General features: G+C 48.7%; 1 protein-coding gene across 1 annotated transcript; it reads right to left on the reverse strand.

The window, feature by feature from the left end:
• Window positions 1-3,805: 3,805 nt before the first annotated feature.
• ENDOD1 (endonuclease domain containing 1) lies at window positions 3,806-14,230 on the reverse strand. The gene is made up of 2 exons (XM_085064779.1): window positions 13,556-14,230; window positions 3,806-7,937 (listed from the first exon to the last, which is right to left on the reverse strand). Exons 1-2 carry the CDS (start codon window positions 13,847-13,849, stop codon window positions 6,804-6,806), a joined length of 1,428 nt encoding a protein of 475 aa, XP_084920905.1. The 5' UTR covers window positions 13,850-14,230; the 3' UTR covers window positions 3,806-6,803.
• Window positions 14,231-15,346: the final 1,116 nt, after the last annotated feature.

The raw sequence follows: 15,346 nt of genomic DNA on the forward strand, positions 1-15,346 counted from the left end.
ACATATAAATACCATCATTCATCATGCTAATGAGCTCATGTAAATACCATTGATTTTTTTTTTTGTCAGCTTTGCAATTTATAAAGGAAGATGATAACTGCATTTCCATTTCCTGCTAAATTAAAATCCTCCACCTCTTCAATATGTGGTTTTTTCCCTCAGGCTTTTTTTGAGCCCTTGGAGCAAAACTGAGACCTTTCTGACCTGCAGGAAAGTGCTCTTGCAGAAGGGAAGCCCTCCTTCTCCTCCTCCTCCTGCCTGGGGCTGGTGTTCAGAGTATCAGCACGTGCAGGCACTAAAACACTGCCCAAAACTAGATACAGAAAATGCAACAAAATGTAATTTCAGCCAAAACTGAAGTGTTTTAGCAGTGGTGACCTGCAACATTCAGTGTTAAGTTGCTCAGGAAGGAGTTCCCCAGCAGTTTGCTGCCACAGTGTGCAGCCCCAATGGAGCAGGGCTTAGCTTCAGCCCTGACCACCTCTCCCATGCTGACCTGTGTTCCAGTGTCTCTTAAAGCACTGAAGCGCTGGGCTGGGGAGGTGATGCTGCCTGAATACAGCCATTTAATTTGCCTTGTAAAATTACCTAGCTAATCTCTCTTGGCTTCCTCTGCAACCCGTGGAGAGAGGCAGAGGCTCCACCAGAGGGTGACATCTGCCCTGAATCATCTCCTGGGGGACTCTCACTCGCCTCCACCCTCCACGTCAGGGGAAACACAGTTGGGATGCAGTGTTCAGCTTGCAGAAGATGAAACTGCAGCTCACATCTGTCATACAGCAGAATGATGCCGAAAAGATCAGCTGAAAACATGGTATTAGATTTAAGCTAACCCCTAGGCTTTTTCTTTCAATTTTTTTTTCCTGATGAGAAAACAAAACAACAAAAAAACACATTTTTTGTGAAAAACAGGAACAGGAGCAGCTCAGTTGGAGGCATCATTACCAGCTCTAATTAGCAGACCTGAGTGCAAATCCCCACAACTGCAGAGGTCCAGAGCCTCAGTGCTGTGTCCATGGGAGTCCCAGCAGTGCCAGTAGGACATGTTACAGAAATGTGCTCAGTGTTGAGCACCTGCATCTGCTCACAGCTGGACATGGGGGATAGAGAAAGCATGAGACTTTGAACAAGCTCCTGAGAGAAATGAAGAACAGGTACCAGGTTCCCAGATAGATCCTACACCACCAAACCTCCCTTGTATTGGGAATGAGGGCATGATCTGAAGCATCACAGGATCTGGGGATGGACAAAACTATCTTTCATCACTGGAGCCTGAGAGCCTGTTCCCTTGTCCTCAATGACATGTGAAAGGAGACTGAAGGCTCTTCAAGGGTGGGACAAGCCCCATCAGCCACCAACCCCAGCTAAGCTTCATTGGCCCCAGCTTTAGGCATCCAGCTGAGGTGCTCAGGTGAAAGCCAGGTGAGATATTTATACTGAACTCTGGGGCTCCTGTGCCTGCAGAGAAGAAATTTTAAATGCCTACATTTAGATGGGATAAATCCAGAAAGTGATGTCTCCAGGAGAGTATTGTATCATCCCTCTGGGACTACTCTGTTTATCTCAGCAGCCTGTTGGTGTCAGGACTAAGCAGAGACCATTTTTCAGCCCTTACTGCTCACTGTTTATCTACCAGCCACTTGGTTTCACAGAATCATAGAATTTTTGGGTTGGAGGGGACCTTTAAAGGCCACATAGTTCAACCTGGGACATCTTCAACCAGATCAGGTTGCTCAGCCCAACCTTAAATGTTTCCAGGGCTGGGGCACCTACTGACAATCTGGACAACCTGTATTGGCATTTTACTCATTGTTATTTACCCTCATTTAAAAAGAAATTTCTTCCTTATATCTAGTCTGAAACATCCCATCCATCTGATGTTCTTCTCCCATGTTTCCTCCCCTGCCCACCAGCACAGTCCTGCCCACCTGCTGCAGCTCCTGGCATTGGCCCATATCCATCTTCTAACAGCAGGTACTGGGGGGAAGTCACACAGTGACATCTGCTCCAGATGTCCATTTTTCACCATGTTAAATTATCTTAAAACATCAACTTGTTAATAAAGATGATACTACAGAGGAATTTGAAGCCTCTGCTTCAGTTTTGCAGGCAACTTTGCTGCAGGCTCAGTAGAAAATGGCTTCTACCTCCCAGGAATATTGTCCCAATTTCAGTATTTTTGGAAAGGAGACAGGGTTTTTTCACCCTTACAAGTGGAAGAAAATGACACATATGCTAAGATGGGCCATGGCTGAAGGATATGCCTCTGAGACGGAGAGAGCCACGTTCACATGCCAAACCTGCTGTTAGGCAGGAGTGGGTGCTGAATGTCCCCATCCAAACCACTAATCCAGACACTGGGCTGCTCTTGGATGTTTCCTGTCCATGTTCCAACCTGGACTGAAAAATATTTTCCACTAAAAATGGTAAATTGCAATGAAAAGAACCCTATATGATAAATCACCCCGTTCTGACAGAATATAATTCCTTGGAGATTTTCCAACCAGCTGTAACACTAACACCACTGGAAAGTCTTTAGGCGTTTTTGCTTGGCTGGAAACACCAGTTCTGTGGAAATCAATAGCAGATGTTACACAGTGTGAGATTCACAGAAGTGAGTGTAACAGCCCAGGAGACTGCAGCAAAGAGGAATCATCCCATGCCAAACCCACAATATCACAACCTCACTAATACACACACACCCTGGACACACCTCACACTCCTTGCTCCCAGACAATCCCTCCTGGCCAAACAAGTTACACTGGTATTTATTTTCCAATACCTTTTCCATTTTCTGGCACTGACTATGCTGGAGAGATAACCTGTGAGCAAGCATGGCTCGATTCCCTGCTGAACAGGAGCAGCTCCCTGACCAGAGGGAGGGACAGAGCTGCTGATGGAGTTCCATGCAAGCTGAGCAGCTCCAAAACGTGCCATGGCAGCAGAGGTGTGACCCAAAGGGCCTGAGATTGAGGGGCTGTCCTGCCAGGGCTACCAAATCCCTCTGCCATTATGGGTGGATGCAGCAGAGACAAGGGTCACCTTGAGGTGCAGAGACGCCTGTGTTGAAGCTTTGGGTGATCTGGTTAAAGCAGGGACAGCCTAGCACATTGATCAAAGCCCCATCCAACCTGCCAACTTGACCCTGACCATTTCCAGTGATGGAGCATCCACAGCTTCTCCAGGTAACCTATACCAGTGCCTCACCAGCTCCTGCAGACCTGAGACAGATGCAGGCTCAGCTGCAGGGGATCATCTGCCCAAAGAGAAGTACCTGCAAAACATAGATGCCAACATCTGGTTTACTCATCACAGGATCTCTATACTTTCAGTGGAGGAAAATTACCCCTTTTAGGGAGTGCCCATTCTCCTTGTAAAGAAGTTGTCATTAAGCCAGTCCAGAGACTGGCAGTGCACAACAGGCAGCTCATAGTTTCCCCCTATGAGCTGCAAAGAACTGTGCTGCTGTGCTGTGATTTCTGTATAAAAACTGGCCATCATGTTGCACTTCAGGTGCATCTCACCGCATCTCACAAGAATAAAACAATCCCCTCTACTGACACACACAGTACCAAATTTGCTGCCTGAAACCCCTCAGCTTTTACCTACTTATTTTGCAGTTTAATTAATTGAGTCTTAGAATGCTTTGAGAGAGTAAAGGTGTTTAAAAAGCACAAAAGGGGCATTAATATCAGATGTCAAGCTGTTAGAACAATTGTGCTACTGGAGTTTTCTTGATTAGTCAGGGCACCCTAGGTTGTATTATCTCATTTGCAACTGTGACAGAAAGTGACATGAGCCTCTCTTTGGAAAATTCATTTTATTTTGTTGAAGCCATATGTTTCCAAGGATAGAGTAAAGCTCAGGAACCATAAATCATGCCTAGATAAGAAGAATCCCAAACAATGGTTGGTAGCAGGATGTTGCTTGTTCTGTGATAATTGCTCGATGTTCAAGGCAGATTTCCCACTGCCTGCTCAGACACGCAGCACAGAAGAAAAATGCCCCATGCCAGTTACTCTTCTTAGCATCTGAAATCTGAGCATGTTAAGACAATTTTAATAATACTGTTGCACATCTGCCCAAATGCTACAGAGCTGCAGCACCTTAGATTTCAAGGACTGTCCACTTGCAGTCAGGAGTTGTGGCTGCAGCAGAGACCTGCTGGCCTGACCCAAGCTAGGTGGGGTAGTGACGGTGGTGGCAAAGTGGCAGTGCAGACCTCCTGAGGTGCCTGAGCTTTGCTGCTTCTCAGCACATGAGCTCCCATGTCACTGTGACTGTGGAGCTGCACTGGAGATGCTGGTGGACCTGGGATGCAGGAGCTGCTGGGTTCAGGTGTGGGGAAGCTGCTGTGGGGACAGAGCCCCCAAGAAGTGCATTGCTGGCTGCTGTGCAGTGACACACAGCTAAGAGGGGTCAGAGATAAGGCCACACAGAAGGTGCAAGATAGCTGTGGGGGGCAGCTACCCCTCCTCCCCAGTGCTTGGGCTGCACTTGAGAGCTGCTGCCACCACACGTGCCTTCAGAGGCTGCTGGGAATCCTGGGGACCGAGACTGAGGGCCCTGTCACCCCACCCTAGCATCTCCTGGGACCTGAGCAGGCTGCTTTCCTGCCTTGACAGCTGCCATGCACCCCAACAGGAGTACTGGGATTGAGACAGGGTCCTGTCAAGGAGTGGGATATCAGCTCCACATCTGTCTCAACAGCAGACCAGGCATGTTCAAGCGGGCAGACATGCAAAGTTCAGTTTGGAGAGCATCTGCTGGCTGTTCTCTGCCTGTTAGGAGCAGTGACTGTGCCCCTTGCACCCAACATTCCTACAGCAAAACATCCCTGACTTTACCCAACTGTACCCATACTGGGACACGAAAGCTGCCATTCCTTTTGAACAAAGCCAGTGCTGCTTGCAGCTTCTATTTCTCCATAAACCAGCTGTGGCCCACAAGGGGTGAGACAAGGAGTCACCCTCTCTTCCCACTCATGCCACTGCTTCCCCACTTCATCACCACTGTCAGCATTCTCAACTTTGCCATTTGCATCACTGCTGAACTGGGTGCCACCGGGCCAGGGTGTGCTGGGCTGGGATGTGCACACACATCTGCTTGCATTGAATACAGCCTCTGAGCTAAAGAAACAACTCTCTGTCCCATAGTGAGCCAGCCAAATCTCCTTTTCCCTCTGAATCCATCCACCAGCTCAGCCTTGCTGCAGGCAACGTGATGCAGGGAGGCAAAGCTGCCATGTTAGTAACTGAGTTTTCTTCAATCCAGGACAGGCCACCACCAACACAACACCACTGAGATGGCAGCACCAGCTTGCTCACTCCTGGGACCCATTATGGGATGCCATGGCAGATCAGGGGGCCACACCAAGCTGGTGCTGGAGGGAGAGACACAGTTGGATGTGAAGGGAAGGAGCCATGTGTGTAGGACTCCCAAATGCCTCTTGGAGTCCAGCCAAAGTAAATGCTGCTGAGACAGGAAGCTTCCCTCCTGCAGGCAACTGCACCAAGAGATGCAAAGCCCCTTGCTGAGCCAAGCCCCGGGAAAGGGCAGCACCCCGTGCCTTTCTCCAGCAGCAACAGATGTCTCTGTGCCCCTCATCTGGCTGCAAACCCCTGATGGTCCCCTGCAAAGCCCTGATGTGTGCCCCAGCTCCAGTGTCCCACGTTGGGAAACATGGCTCATGCTGGCAGAGGGAAGAAGGGGTGAAGAGTGAGCAGAGAGGATAAGCAGTGCAGAAGAGGGGTTGGTTCTGCCTCTGACATTAAGGGGTCTGTTTGTGCATGGGCTCACCAGCTGAGTCTTCACACAGCAAAACAAGCACTGCAGCCCAGGATCCCTCCTGCCTCTCCTCCAACCTGACTGTCCATAGTGCCTTGCATTCTTCAGGAGAAGTCAGTTCCCAAGGGAGGCAAGGCAGGTGGCAACAGATTTGAAGCCAAAAGTGCAACTACCAGATGCTGCTGGGCTTTGGAGCAGACATGATGCCTTCAGGGCTAAGACATTCATGGGCTTAGACCTTTTGAGAACACCGCGTCTTGAAGCTTCAGGGCTTAGACCTTCAGTGGTCACCAGAGAGCAGGAAGGGTTGGGGGAAGGTGGTAAGGCTAAGGAAAAATGCTTTCCCACCATGCAAAAAAATGGGCACTGGGTCTTTCCTTGCAGCAAGATCCATGCAATTTCAGATGTCTGGAAAGACCCAAGGACTATGAGATATACCCAGTTGCATCCTCTCCACGAGTGGGACACCAGAGCAATGAGCAATGCAGCCAACAGCAGGACCTTGCCCCCATTCCACCCTGCTCCCTGCTGTTTCACTGCCCCAAGTCCTTGCACTCTTACCTCCTTCTCCTTTCATCATGTCCCAGTAACCCTCTGTAACTGAAATCCTCCCCTGACCACAACCACCTGCTCCTTGGAAGGGAGTGGCTTCTACAAAGCTCACTGCCACTGCGTAAGTCTCAGTGTCATCATTGCCAGAAAGAAATTATCTTGTACCACATTTAGTGCAAATTTCCCAGAGGAAGCATCTTGGACACCTGCAAATCACAGAAATTTTTTGTGGCCTGCACCGATAAAACCCAAATATTTTACAACAGACAGAACTTGAGTTACAGTGGTGGCAGCCCCGAGCGACATTGCCTTGTCCCTCCTTGTTATTCCCCAGTCAGTTCATTATTATTAAAGTCACTACAATAAATACCAGAATGAAATCGACAGCATTTGGCCACATATCTTAAAGCATTGCCCCATTCCTCCTTCAGTCCGTGTGTTTGCAGCCTTGGTTTCTGCCCCCATCAGTCATCAGAGGAGCCTTTAGGGACAAACCGTTTGACGATGTGACCAGCCAGGTAATAAAAGCCATGCAGAACCGCGGCTGTGGCATCAATGACCAGAGAGAAGGTGCCCCCGATCCCAGTGGCCATGTCTTTAAGGACAGAGGGAATGGCACAGATGGAGTGGTAAGGGAAAGCAGCCAGGTGAAGGACAAACCCCACAGGGATGCTCAGGATCCTGTAGGTGAGGGACAATACATCTTGAACAATTTGCAGGAAGCCCAGGAAGATGTTGATGATGACCCTTCCAAGATCATAGGGGATGCTGATGAGCACCATGGTGACAGCTTTAAGGTAGGACACCACCCCATTCCACAGGCTGTAGACTCCATCCAGAACTGTGCCAACAACTCGCTTGACAACAAGCCACAGAAAATAAAACACAAATTTCACCAGCTCCACAAAGATGTAGATGAGGAGTTCCAGAAGTTTGATGAAAGGGGTAGCAATGATGCCAGCCAGTCTTCTCACCCAGCCACTGTCTTTGGTCTCCTGGTTGTCACTTGCTCCTACTTCCTCTCCAGAGCGGATCTGACTGACAGCTTGCAGTACTGCTTCTCTTTTCTCCTGGCTTTGTTTGTCTCCCCCACAGCTGCCCTTGAACAAGTGAACTCCTGGTAGAAGCTGCTTCTCCAGCTCTCTCACCGTGAGGTCTGCCAAGCTGTTTTCATCATCGATTTTCTTCACTAGTCCCAGGGACCATCCCTCTGGAGCATCACAGCAGGCTGCCAGCCACAGGCTCTCTGGCACTGACACCTTGCCTTTAACTCGGACACTGGAAGGAATTGCACCTGCAAGGAGATACAGATGATCCATCTTGGAGCAGTGAGGGATCAGAGCTTGCTCCACTACCTTCCCAATGGCTCTGTGCCAGCTTTGGCTCAGAGCTGGGCTCAGAGGGACGGCGTTTGTGAGTGTGTAAGTGGCCACCTGGAAATCCTCCTCATTAAGCAAGCTGGGATTGAGTAGGCCTCTCTCATAGCCAGAGCCCACGTAGTCTGAGGTCAGGGCTTGATTTGCCCCAAGGTTGGCCACAGTGCCACCAATATCAGCTTCATGCACCATTTCATGCAAGTCATTTTCTGGATCATCTATCTGAAATAGTAGAGAGAAGTGTTACTGCATGCAATTCACCTTCCTAGAAAGCAATGTGTAAAATGGGCCTTGAAGTATACTTTTCATTAGGACTACTTGTACACGCTGTGACTTGGCTTATACCCTGCGCCCTCTCCTTACCTTTCTTGAAGTGCTTCAGAGGACTGTATTTTCTACTTCACTTCTCTGCCAAACACATTGGTTTAGGCTCTAAAGGATATTTGCAGCTCTCCAGTCTGCTCTCCAGTCCACAGCTCAGCACAGCCTTCAAAATCTCACCAGACACCCTATACCAAGCCTCTAACTCGTGCTTTGTCATAGAAGAGATTTTTAAGACCAATAGATGGCTTGATTTAGGGTCATGTTTTCACCTCCTACTCTTGTGGTACCTGCAGTTCATTTAAAAACCTACCATGGCACCTTATGTCCCTCTGAACTATCAAACTCAAGCCATGGGGAAAGAAAAGAACACAAACAAGCCATTGTGTATAAGATGTCTAGAGAAGGCATTTAACTCTCACCACTTATTGTGTAAGAAGCCAGAATGAAGCCAGACACCATGTCAGGTGAACTCCTAGGGCTCTTGCAGGGCTGATCATCAGTAGTCTGATCCTCATGTCATTAATAGTCTGAACCTCATCCTTAATAACCACACAGCTCCTGGCATAGCATGGGTGAGGCTGCCATCACCAAAGGTCCTCGATGGAATCTGTGCTACCTGCTTGTGTCTGCGGTTCCCATGCACGGAGCCAGAGGTAGCAATTACTGCAGTGGGAATTTGTCCTGGAGTCATGCACCAGGAAGGGGGGCAGGTGGAGGCGGTGAAGAGCAATGGGAAGAGAAGCACTCAATGTCAGGGTGTGTTCAGGTCTTTCTCAGGTGGCCACAGCTCCACAGTCATTCCTGTTGACACTGCCTGCAGCCACTCCAGAGGGCTGTGCCAAATTGTAATTTTCTTCCTCAGATTAGAGGGTGAACATGTTGGTAGAAGCTCAGGGGTGGCAGACAATCTCTGAAACTCACTGCCTCCTGTAGCCTCAGTTTTCAGCACTGTGCTGGCCCAATTAAACCTTCTAACTTTGCCCCTGGCCTATAAATTGTTTACTGCACTACCTAATATGCACTTTGGAGACATCTGTGGCAGACAGTTCTTAGTCTACCTTGAATCACTGCCAGGTCATCCATCACTGTCTCTTGATCATCCTGCAGTGCATTTGGACAGATGTCCAACTATGTCCTTGCAACCTTACACAGAGCTTGCATCCTCTTAGTGCCACATCGCCTCCTCACAGTTCTGCACCAGCCTGTGCTGAGAGTCAGGCTGAAAGGGCCATTGTCAGCCAGTGTCAGCAGCTGCCCATCACCCTCTCCTGGGAGCTGAGCTCTGGCTGGCCTCCTGCATCAGCCAAACCCCTGCAGTCGAGGCGCAGGGCTGCCTCTGCACCAAGCATGGTCACAGTGCCAATCTGGGCCACTGCAGAGGGCTGAATTACCCCACTTCCTGCTAAGGAGGTTTCTTGCTCTTTTTTTTTGAAGCATCTGATGCTTATTGTTTCAGGACTGCAAAGATCACAGTGAGTTCTTGTGCTGATGCACAAGTCACAGTTTTTTCTAAATGTACCACTTAAAACAGACTTATTCTGCACTTCTATTGCCTTATTCTGCTCCTCTTGCTCAGCCACCCCAAACAACAGGCTGCAGCTGGCTGATGAGACCAGACATTCCACAAAATCACTGCCTTTTCCTGCCCCCCTCTTCCCTTGTCACTCGTGATGGTGTGCCATGGGACAAGGGATACACCTAGTGTATTAAATTACACAGAACAGGTGAGGGGAGTGGGCACAGGTGCAAGGCTGTGCCCAGGAACTGTTCTCCAAGCTATGACCCTTGGGAGCTTTACACCCTCTCAAAAACACTAATCTCATCTCACTCCCATGGTGAGTGTTGCCATACAACAAGGATACAGACCTAAGATGAATCAGCTCTGCCTTCTGGCAGAGATTCCCAACACACATGAAGCAGATGGTATAAACTTAACTTTTCTCTCCTTATGAGCTGCTCCTTGAGGAGCCTATCAAGAAAATATGTCCCTGGTTAGCTGTCCAGTTGCAGGCCTTTGCATGTACCATTGGGATTGTTTGGGTGCAGTTATAAAAGGACATGATAAAAATGTGGCTATGTGCTGTTCATGTGTAAGGCTCTGACATCACCTAATTATGCTTATAATAACTCCTATAATGGTTTGTAATAACTAATGGGTACCTGAGGTTTTCATGCCTCCTCCAGCTCAGTCCCAAAGGCAGGCTGACTCAGCACTGCATCTAATCTGCATTGCAAGATACCTTTCCTCCCTGCTTCAAAAAGCTTTTGGCTTGTGTAACCCCAAAGCATATCTGCATTCATGGATCAGCCATGAATCCACCTGTCCAAATAACCTGGAACAGCTCAGGGCAAAATCCAAGCAGACAGGTAAACTCCTTATTCATAGGATGGAGATGTAAAAATAACTTATGTGCCTGAGCCCTGAAAAATCTGTATGATGTTAGCACATAAAAATATTGATGTGTGTCATTAAGTGGGGGTGCAGTTTCACAGATGGGACAGAGCCAGAGGGGGATTAAAAGTATGGCAACATACAGTTATTAGGGCAGGCAGCTTCCATTAAGTTTGGTAATTTAACAAGGCAGGACACTGCCACCTCCCTGCTTCCCCACCCTGCTATGTAGGATCCCTGGTGAACTTCAGCATCCCACTCCCCCCACTACTTCCTCAGGCCCCCTTACACCTTTGATTGAAGCAGAAATGTTTGATCCAACCTTAGTGTGGGATTCATATCCCAGGGAGGAGGCACAGTGCATCTTACACTGAGGTTTCTGTAGTAGGACATTCACATGAGTGGCTCTAGAAGTGCCTGTTCTCTTGACTCTCTACCAAGAGAGATTGCAAGAGCAGCTCGGAGATAGCTGCACAATAGCTGGGCAAGAATCCCACCTTGGTCATCTGCCTGGGGGTAGCCATCAACCAAATGAAAACAAGGTAATTCATCCAGCCACTCATACATCAGGATGGAAAAAGCAACTCCAGAGTTTTCCATCATTCTCCAAGCTACAGAAAGAATCAAACACAGAGATTTTCAGACAACCAAAACGGAATGAGGTAAAAGACACCTAAGTGACTTGCTCTCAACCCCTAGGAAATCTGTGGCAGAGCAGGTTTTCTGACTTGCACCTGGGGGAGTCCCATCAGTACCCTGCTCATCAGCCTACTCTTCCTGCTCTCTAATTTTTCACTAATTGCTGAATTAATTCATTGTTTCCAGCTGCCAATCAGCAGTGGGTGGCACTGACATTCCTCACACTTCTCACCCAATTACTGCCTCTGTGCTACATCTGGCATTTGTTTCTCAGGCAGACATTCCTGAGGAGGGAGTGAGATGGTGCCCTCACCACTTACATCATTATCCCAAAAAACTGAGTATGACAACCTTGAGGCCCTCACTGGAGTGCTGAGAATGTTTTTATAGTGATTTCTTTCCCTTTGCTGTGTGTCTGCATCTCCATGTGCATGCACATGCCACTGTGCAGCTGAGCCAGCTCGTACCCAGCTATCCCTGTCTTGGCAAGGAAATTACCCAGAAAATCGCCAATACGAGCTCACTGGGCTATGCTGCAGAGCAGGGGTTGCTAAGGATTCCCTTCAGCAGCCATCTGACCTAGCCTTGGCAGGACATACATAAAGTGTGTGAAAGCTCTTCTCCACTCGTTCCTGCAAGTGGCAGTGTCTGAGAGGGCTGTAGGTACTGATTTCTTGAGTTACAGGAATTTTTCATATTCTTGATTTCTCTCCCTTACATATTCTTCTGCAGATCTTTTTTGTCCTAGTACTTTTCTGTCTCAGGCAGAGGTTCCTCCAGTGAACTGCAAAGCTGCTATCTTCTGCCTCTGAGACATCTGCATTTCAGCAGTGGATGAAGGGGACCCATTAGTGTCAACTAAGAACTACTGTCAGCCTGTGAGGATGCTCTGGAGAAGCCAGAGCAACTGAAGGTAGCACCTGCCCTGTTATTTCTGAGGCTGCAGAAGGTTTTGGTGGCAGGATACACAAGGTGTGGGGCTCTGGAGTGCTGGCAGGAACAAAGACAAGATGAGGGGTGAAAAGTGATGGAGCAGGAAAGGCAGAGAAGCCAGCTAAAGGGACGTGCAGAAGAACCAAAGTTACTAGGGGTGGCTGCGCACTGCTCCATGGCAGGAGCAGCTTTTGAACCTACCTAGGCAGGTTGGGAGAGCTGGACCACAAAAAGCATGAGGAGATATGGGGGCTAGAGGTGATGAAGGGTGTCAATGGCCAAGGCAAATGGGAAAGGACCTCATCTCTGCCACTTTACCTCACTACCTCCTTGGCACTGACCAAAATCCCTTGCCAGATGAGGTCCCCTTCGCACTTTAAAAATTCACCAGCCTTCCACAACTCAATAATGACAGAGTCTCCAAAAAGCTTCCTCTGTTTTAACAAAGGGCAAGCTCCCACAGCTTGCCTGTGAAGTGGAAGGAGACCAGATCAAAAGGCCCTTAGGAGCTCCTGCAACTCAAAACCCAGCCCAGAGAGCAAGGAGACAGTGCAGGGTGAAGATACGCATGTAGGATCTCCTGTCTTCATTGCCCTGTGGTCTCATGGCCTTAGTATCTCATCACCCCACATGAGAAAAATAAGCTCAGCATTCTCCTGGCAGAGGGGTGAGCTTTGATTTTGGCAATGTCCAGTAGCTGAGGGCCACACTCCCAATACACTGCTCTAATACTGCAGCCATTCCTGCCCTAAGAAAGCACCCTTGCACACTGACAATCTCTCCTAAGCTCAACAGGTGGGGTAGTTTGATGTTGCTACAAAACTCCTCATGATCACTGCTGAAAAATCTAAAACATGGGGGAAAAAAAAAGGAGAGCTAAAGTTCTCTTAGGACACTCACAATTTTTCAAGGATTTCCTTTAAATTGAACAGCCTGAAGGCCTTGCTTAAACATGCCAAGAGTCAGGGGAGACAAAAACCACTGACGCTTTGGCAAAATTCATTTAATACTGCATACTTCTGACCTGACTGAAGCCTGCACGCCCCAGGACACAGCAACTCATTTCCCTACCTCAGTCTGCTACACAGGGACACACTGAAAAGCTGCAGCATCAACTTGGTGAACCACAAATGGATGTTTTATCTCTGCTCAGTGAAGCTAAAGAACTCCTATCAACACTGCAACCACTCTGGCAACAGAACAAACTTGAACTTGACTCTGCGATGTTTAACCCACTAGCAGTGCTCCCTGCCCACGAGAGCTGGCTGGGCAGGACAGACTCATCACTGGGGTCAGAGAGAGTTTTCCTCTCCCCTGGCACTGCATACACACAGCAGCCTCCCAGTTTTCACTGCAAATTCCCTGGGATAAGAAACTATTTGTTCCCTCAGCTCCAAGCACAAAAATAGGTTCTGTTCATGTCAAGTTCATACCAACAGAAGTTCAACAAGCAGAGTTCTTGCCTCCTTTGCAAAATTCTAGCCCCAGCTTCACCCCAGAAGAAATGTTCTCCAGGAACAGCTGCTTTACAGCAAAGTAAAAGCTGCCTTACCTGTGGTTCAACCAGCCAGTTCTCCTCCTCACTTTGGGCTGGCTTTGTAAACTTAAAAGCTGAATAAAGAGGGATTTTGTCCTTAGTACTGTAGAGGGTTGCAAAGCGTGGCTCTTTGTTGTACTGCTGACAGATTTTCACATGGAACGGCTCCGTAAATCCTTCGGGTGGGACTTGTCCAGGGAAGAACACGTTACACTCGGCAAAACCAGTTTCATCCTCTCTAACAACTCTGCCCTGGGAAAAGCCTGGGAAAACGGAGATGCAAAGCAAAAATACAATTGACGTCTTCATGGTCCACTCCCTGGAGCTGAGGGAAGCCCCGTCTGCCTCCTCTGGGTACGGCAAGGGACCTACGCTCAGAGTCCATGCAGCAGCGAAGCCAGAAAGCGTCTGGAATTCGGGTGTAGCGTGCGAGGGAAATGAAATATGAAACCACAGCCGATCCCTTCGGGGAGCCAGCGAGTTCTGCAGGCAGCACGTTGTGAAACCGAACGTGCGCCAGGCTGCTCTGACACACGCTGCGGACGCGAGTTACCCGCAGGAGATGATGCCAAGCAACCTGAAATCATCAGGGCTCTTCGGGAAGAGGAGGAGGGACGCCTATGGCAGCGGCAGGGCTGGAGCCGAGCAGCACCGGCTGTCCAGGCTGGGGCTCAGCGCCGGCGGGGGTGTGGTGTGCTGCATTGCAGCAGTCCCCGGCAGGAATTTTGGCTGACACAGCCAGAAATGTTCCTGGTGCTGTCAGAAGGGATGCTGCAAAGTCAGATTCACTGCCCCAAAGAAGGTACTAGCTGTTCTCTCCAGCTGTGAGCCTGGCCAAAGGAGAGGGAGAGGAAGAAGAGAGGTGGCAACATTGGAGCTGCTGGGAGCCCCCTTTGCTCCTTTTTGGGGTGTCTGTCATCTGTCACTATTGCTGCCAGCCACATCACTATTGCTGCCAGCCACATGCTGCTTAGATGCCTGGGAAAGGCATTCACCTCCCATCTCTCCTGGAAGTGAATGGGCATTCAAACCCTCCAGCATCACCTCACCTTGGGAGACCCTCCCTCAGAAGAGATTAACAACAGGCAGAAGGATGAAGACCTTTGGATCACATACACCTATTCAGCATCCACCTCAGAACATTTTGGCCAAACCCATGGAACTGGCAAAACCAGGGAATGAAGCTGCTCCTCTGAGTTTATGTTCAGCAGAGTAACCATCTGCCCAATAAACAGCTGCCTATGACACCTTGGCTACTGCTGGGTAAAAGCAGTGTTCCTTAAGTGACTGGGAAAAATAATGTTTTCAGAATAGCAGAGATGGAAAGAAAATTCAGAGCAGTACCTCAAAATCAGGAAAAGGAAGCATTTTCTCATCTAAGAAGTAAGATGTGATCAGCTGTGTTGCCAACAACTTTAAAACTCCTGGATGCCAATAGGGCACAAGTCCCTTTTATAATACAATTTCCAAGCAAAAAAACTCCCAAGTTCTACCATCCCACAAGTACTTTGCAGACAAGGTAGGAGTACTCCATACTGAAAGTTATGAAGTGGGACATTGAGTGGTTAAAGTGCATGCCCAAGGTCAGAGAAGTAGTCTGTAAAAGGCTAAAAACAGACTGCACTGTATGACTATCATTCCTCTACTCAGGGATGACTTTTGGAAGTATCAAGACAAGGAAATACGTCAACAGCTCTTGGTGTGGTGATATCAGCTAGGGGAGACAGAGGCAGGGTGGACAGGCTGGAGAGCAACAGGAAATGTAGTAACTGGGCTTGGGTTTGGTCCAGACAGATGACTGGTCAC

Source organism: Lichenostomus cassidix, chromosome 1 (genome assembly GCF_008360975.1).
Source record: "Lichenostomus cassidix isolate B80296 chromosome 1, HeHo_3.0, whole genome shotgun sequence".
Taxonomy (NCBI): Eukaryota; Metazoa; Chordata; class Aves; order Passeriformes; family Meliphagidae; genus Lichenostomus; species Lichenostomus cassidix.

Bases quoted from the DNA above. Each gene is read 5' to 3' on its own strand.
- ENDOD1 (XM_085064779.1), bottom strand. From the start codon at position 13,849: ATGAAGACGTCAATTGTATTTTTGCTTTGCATCTCCGTTTTCCCAGGC. The intron at 7,938-13,555 runs GTAAGGCAGCTT...CTACTATTTCAG, and splicing joins ACTGGCTGGTTGAACCACAG to ATAGATGATCCAGAAAATGA.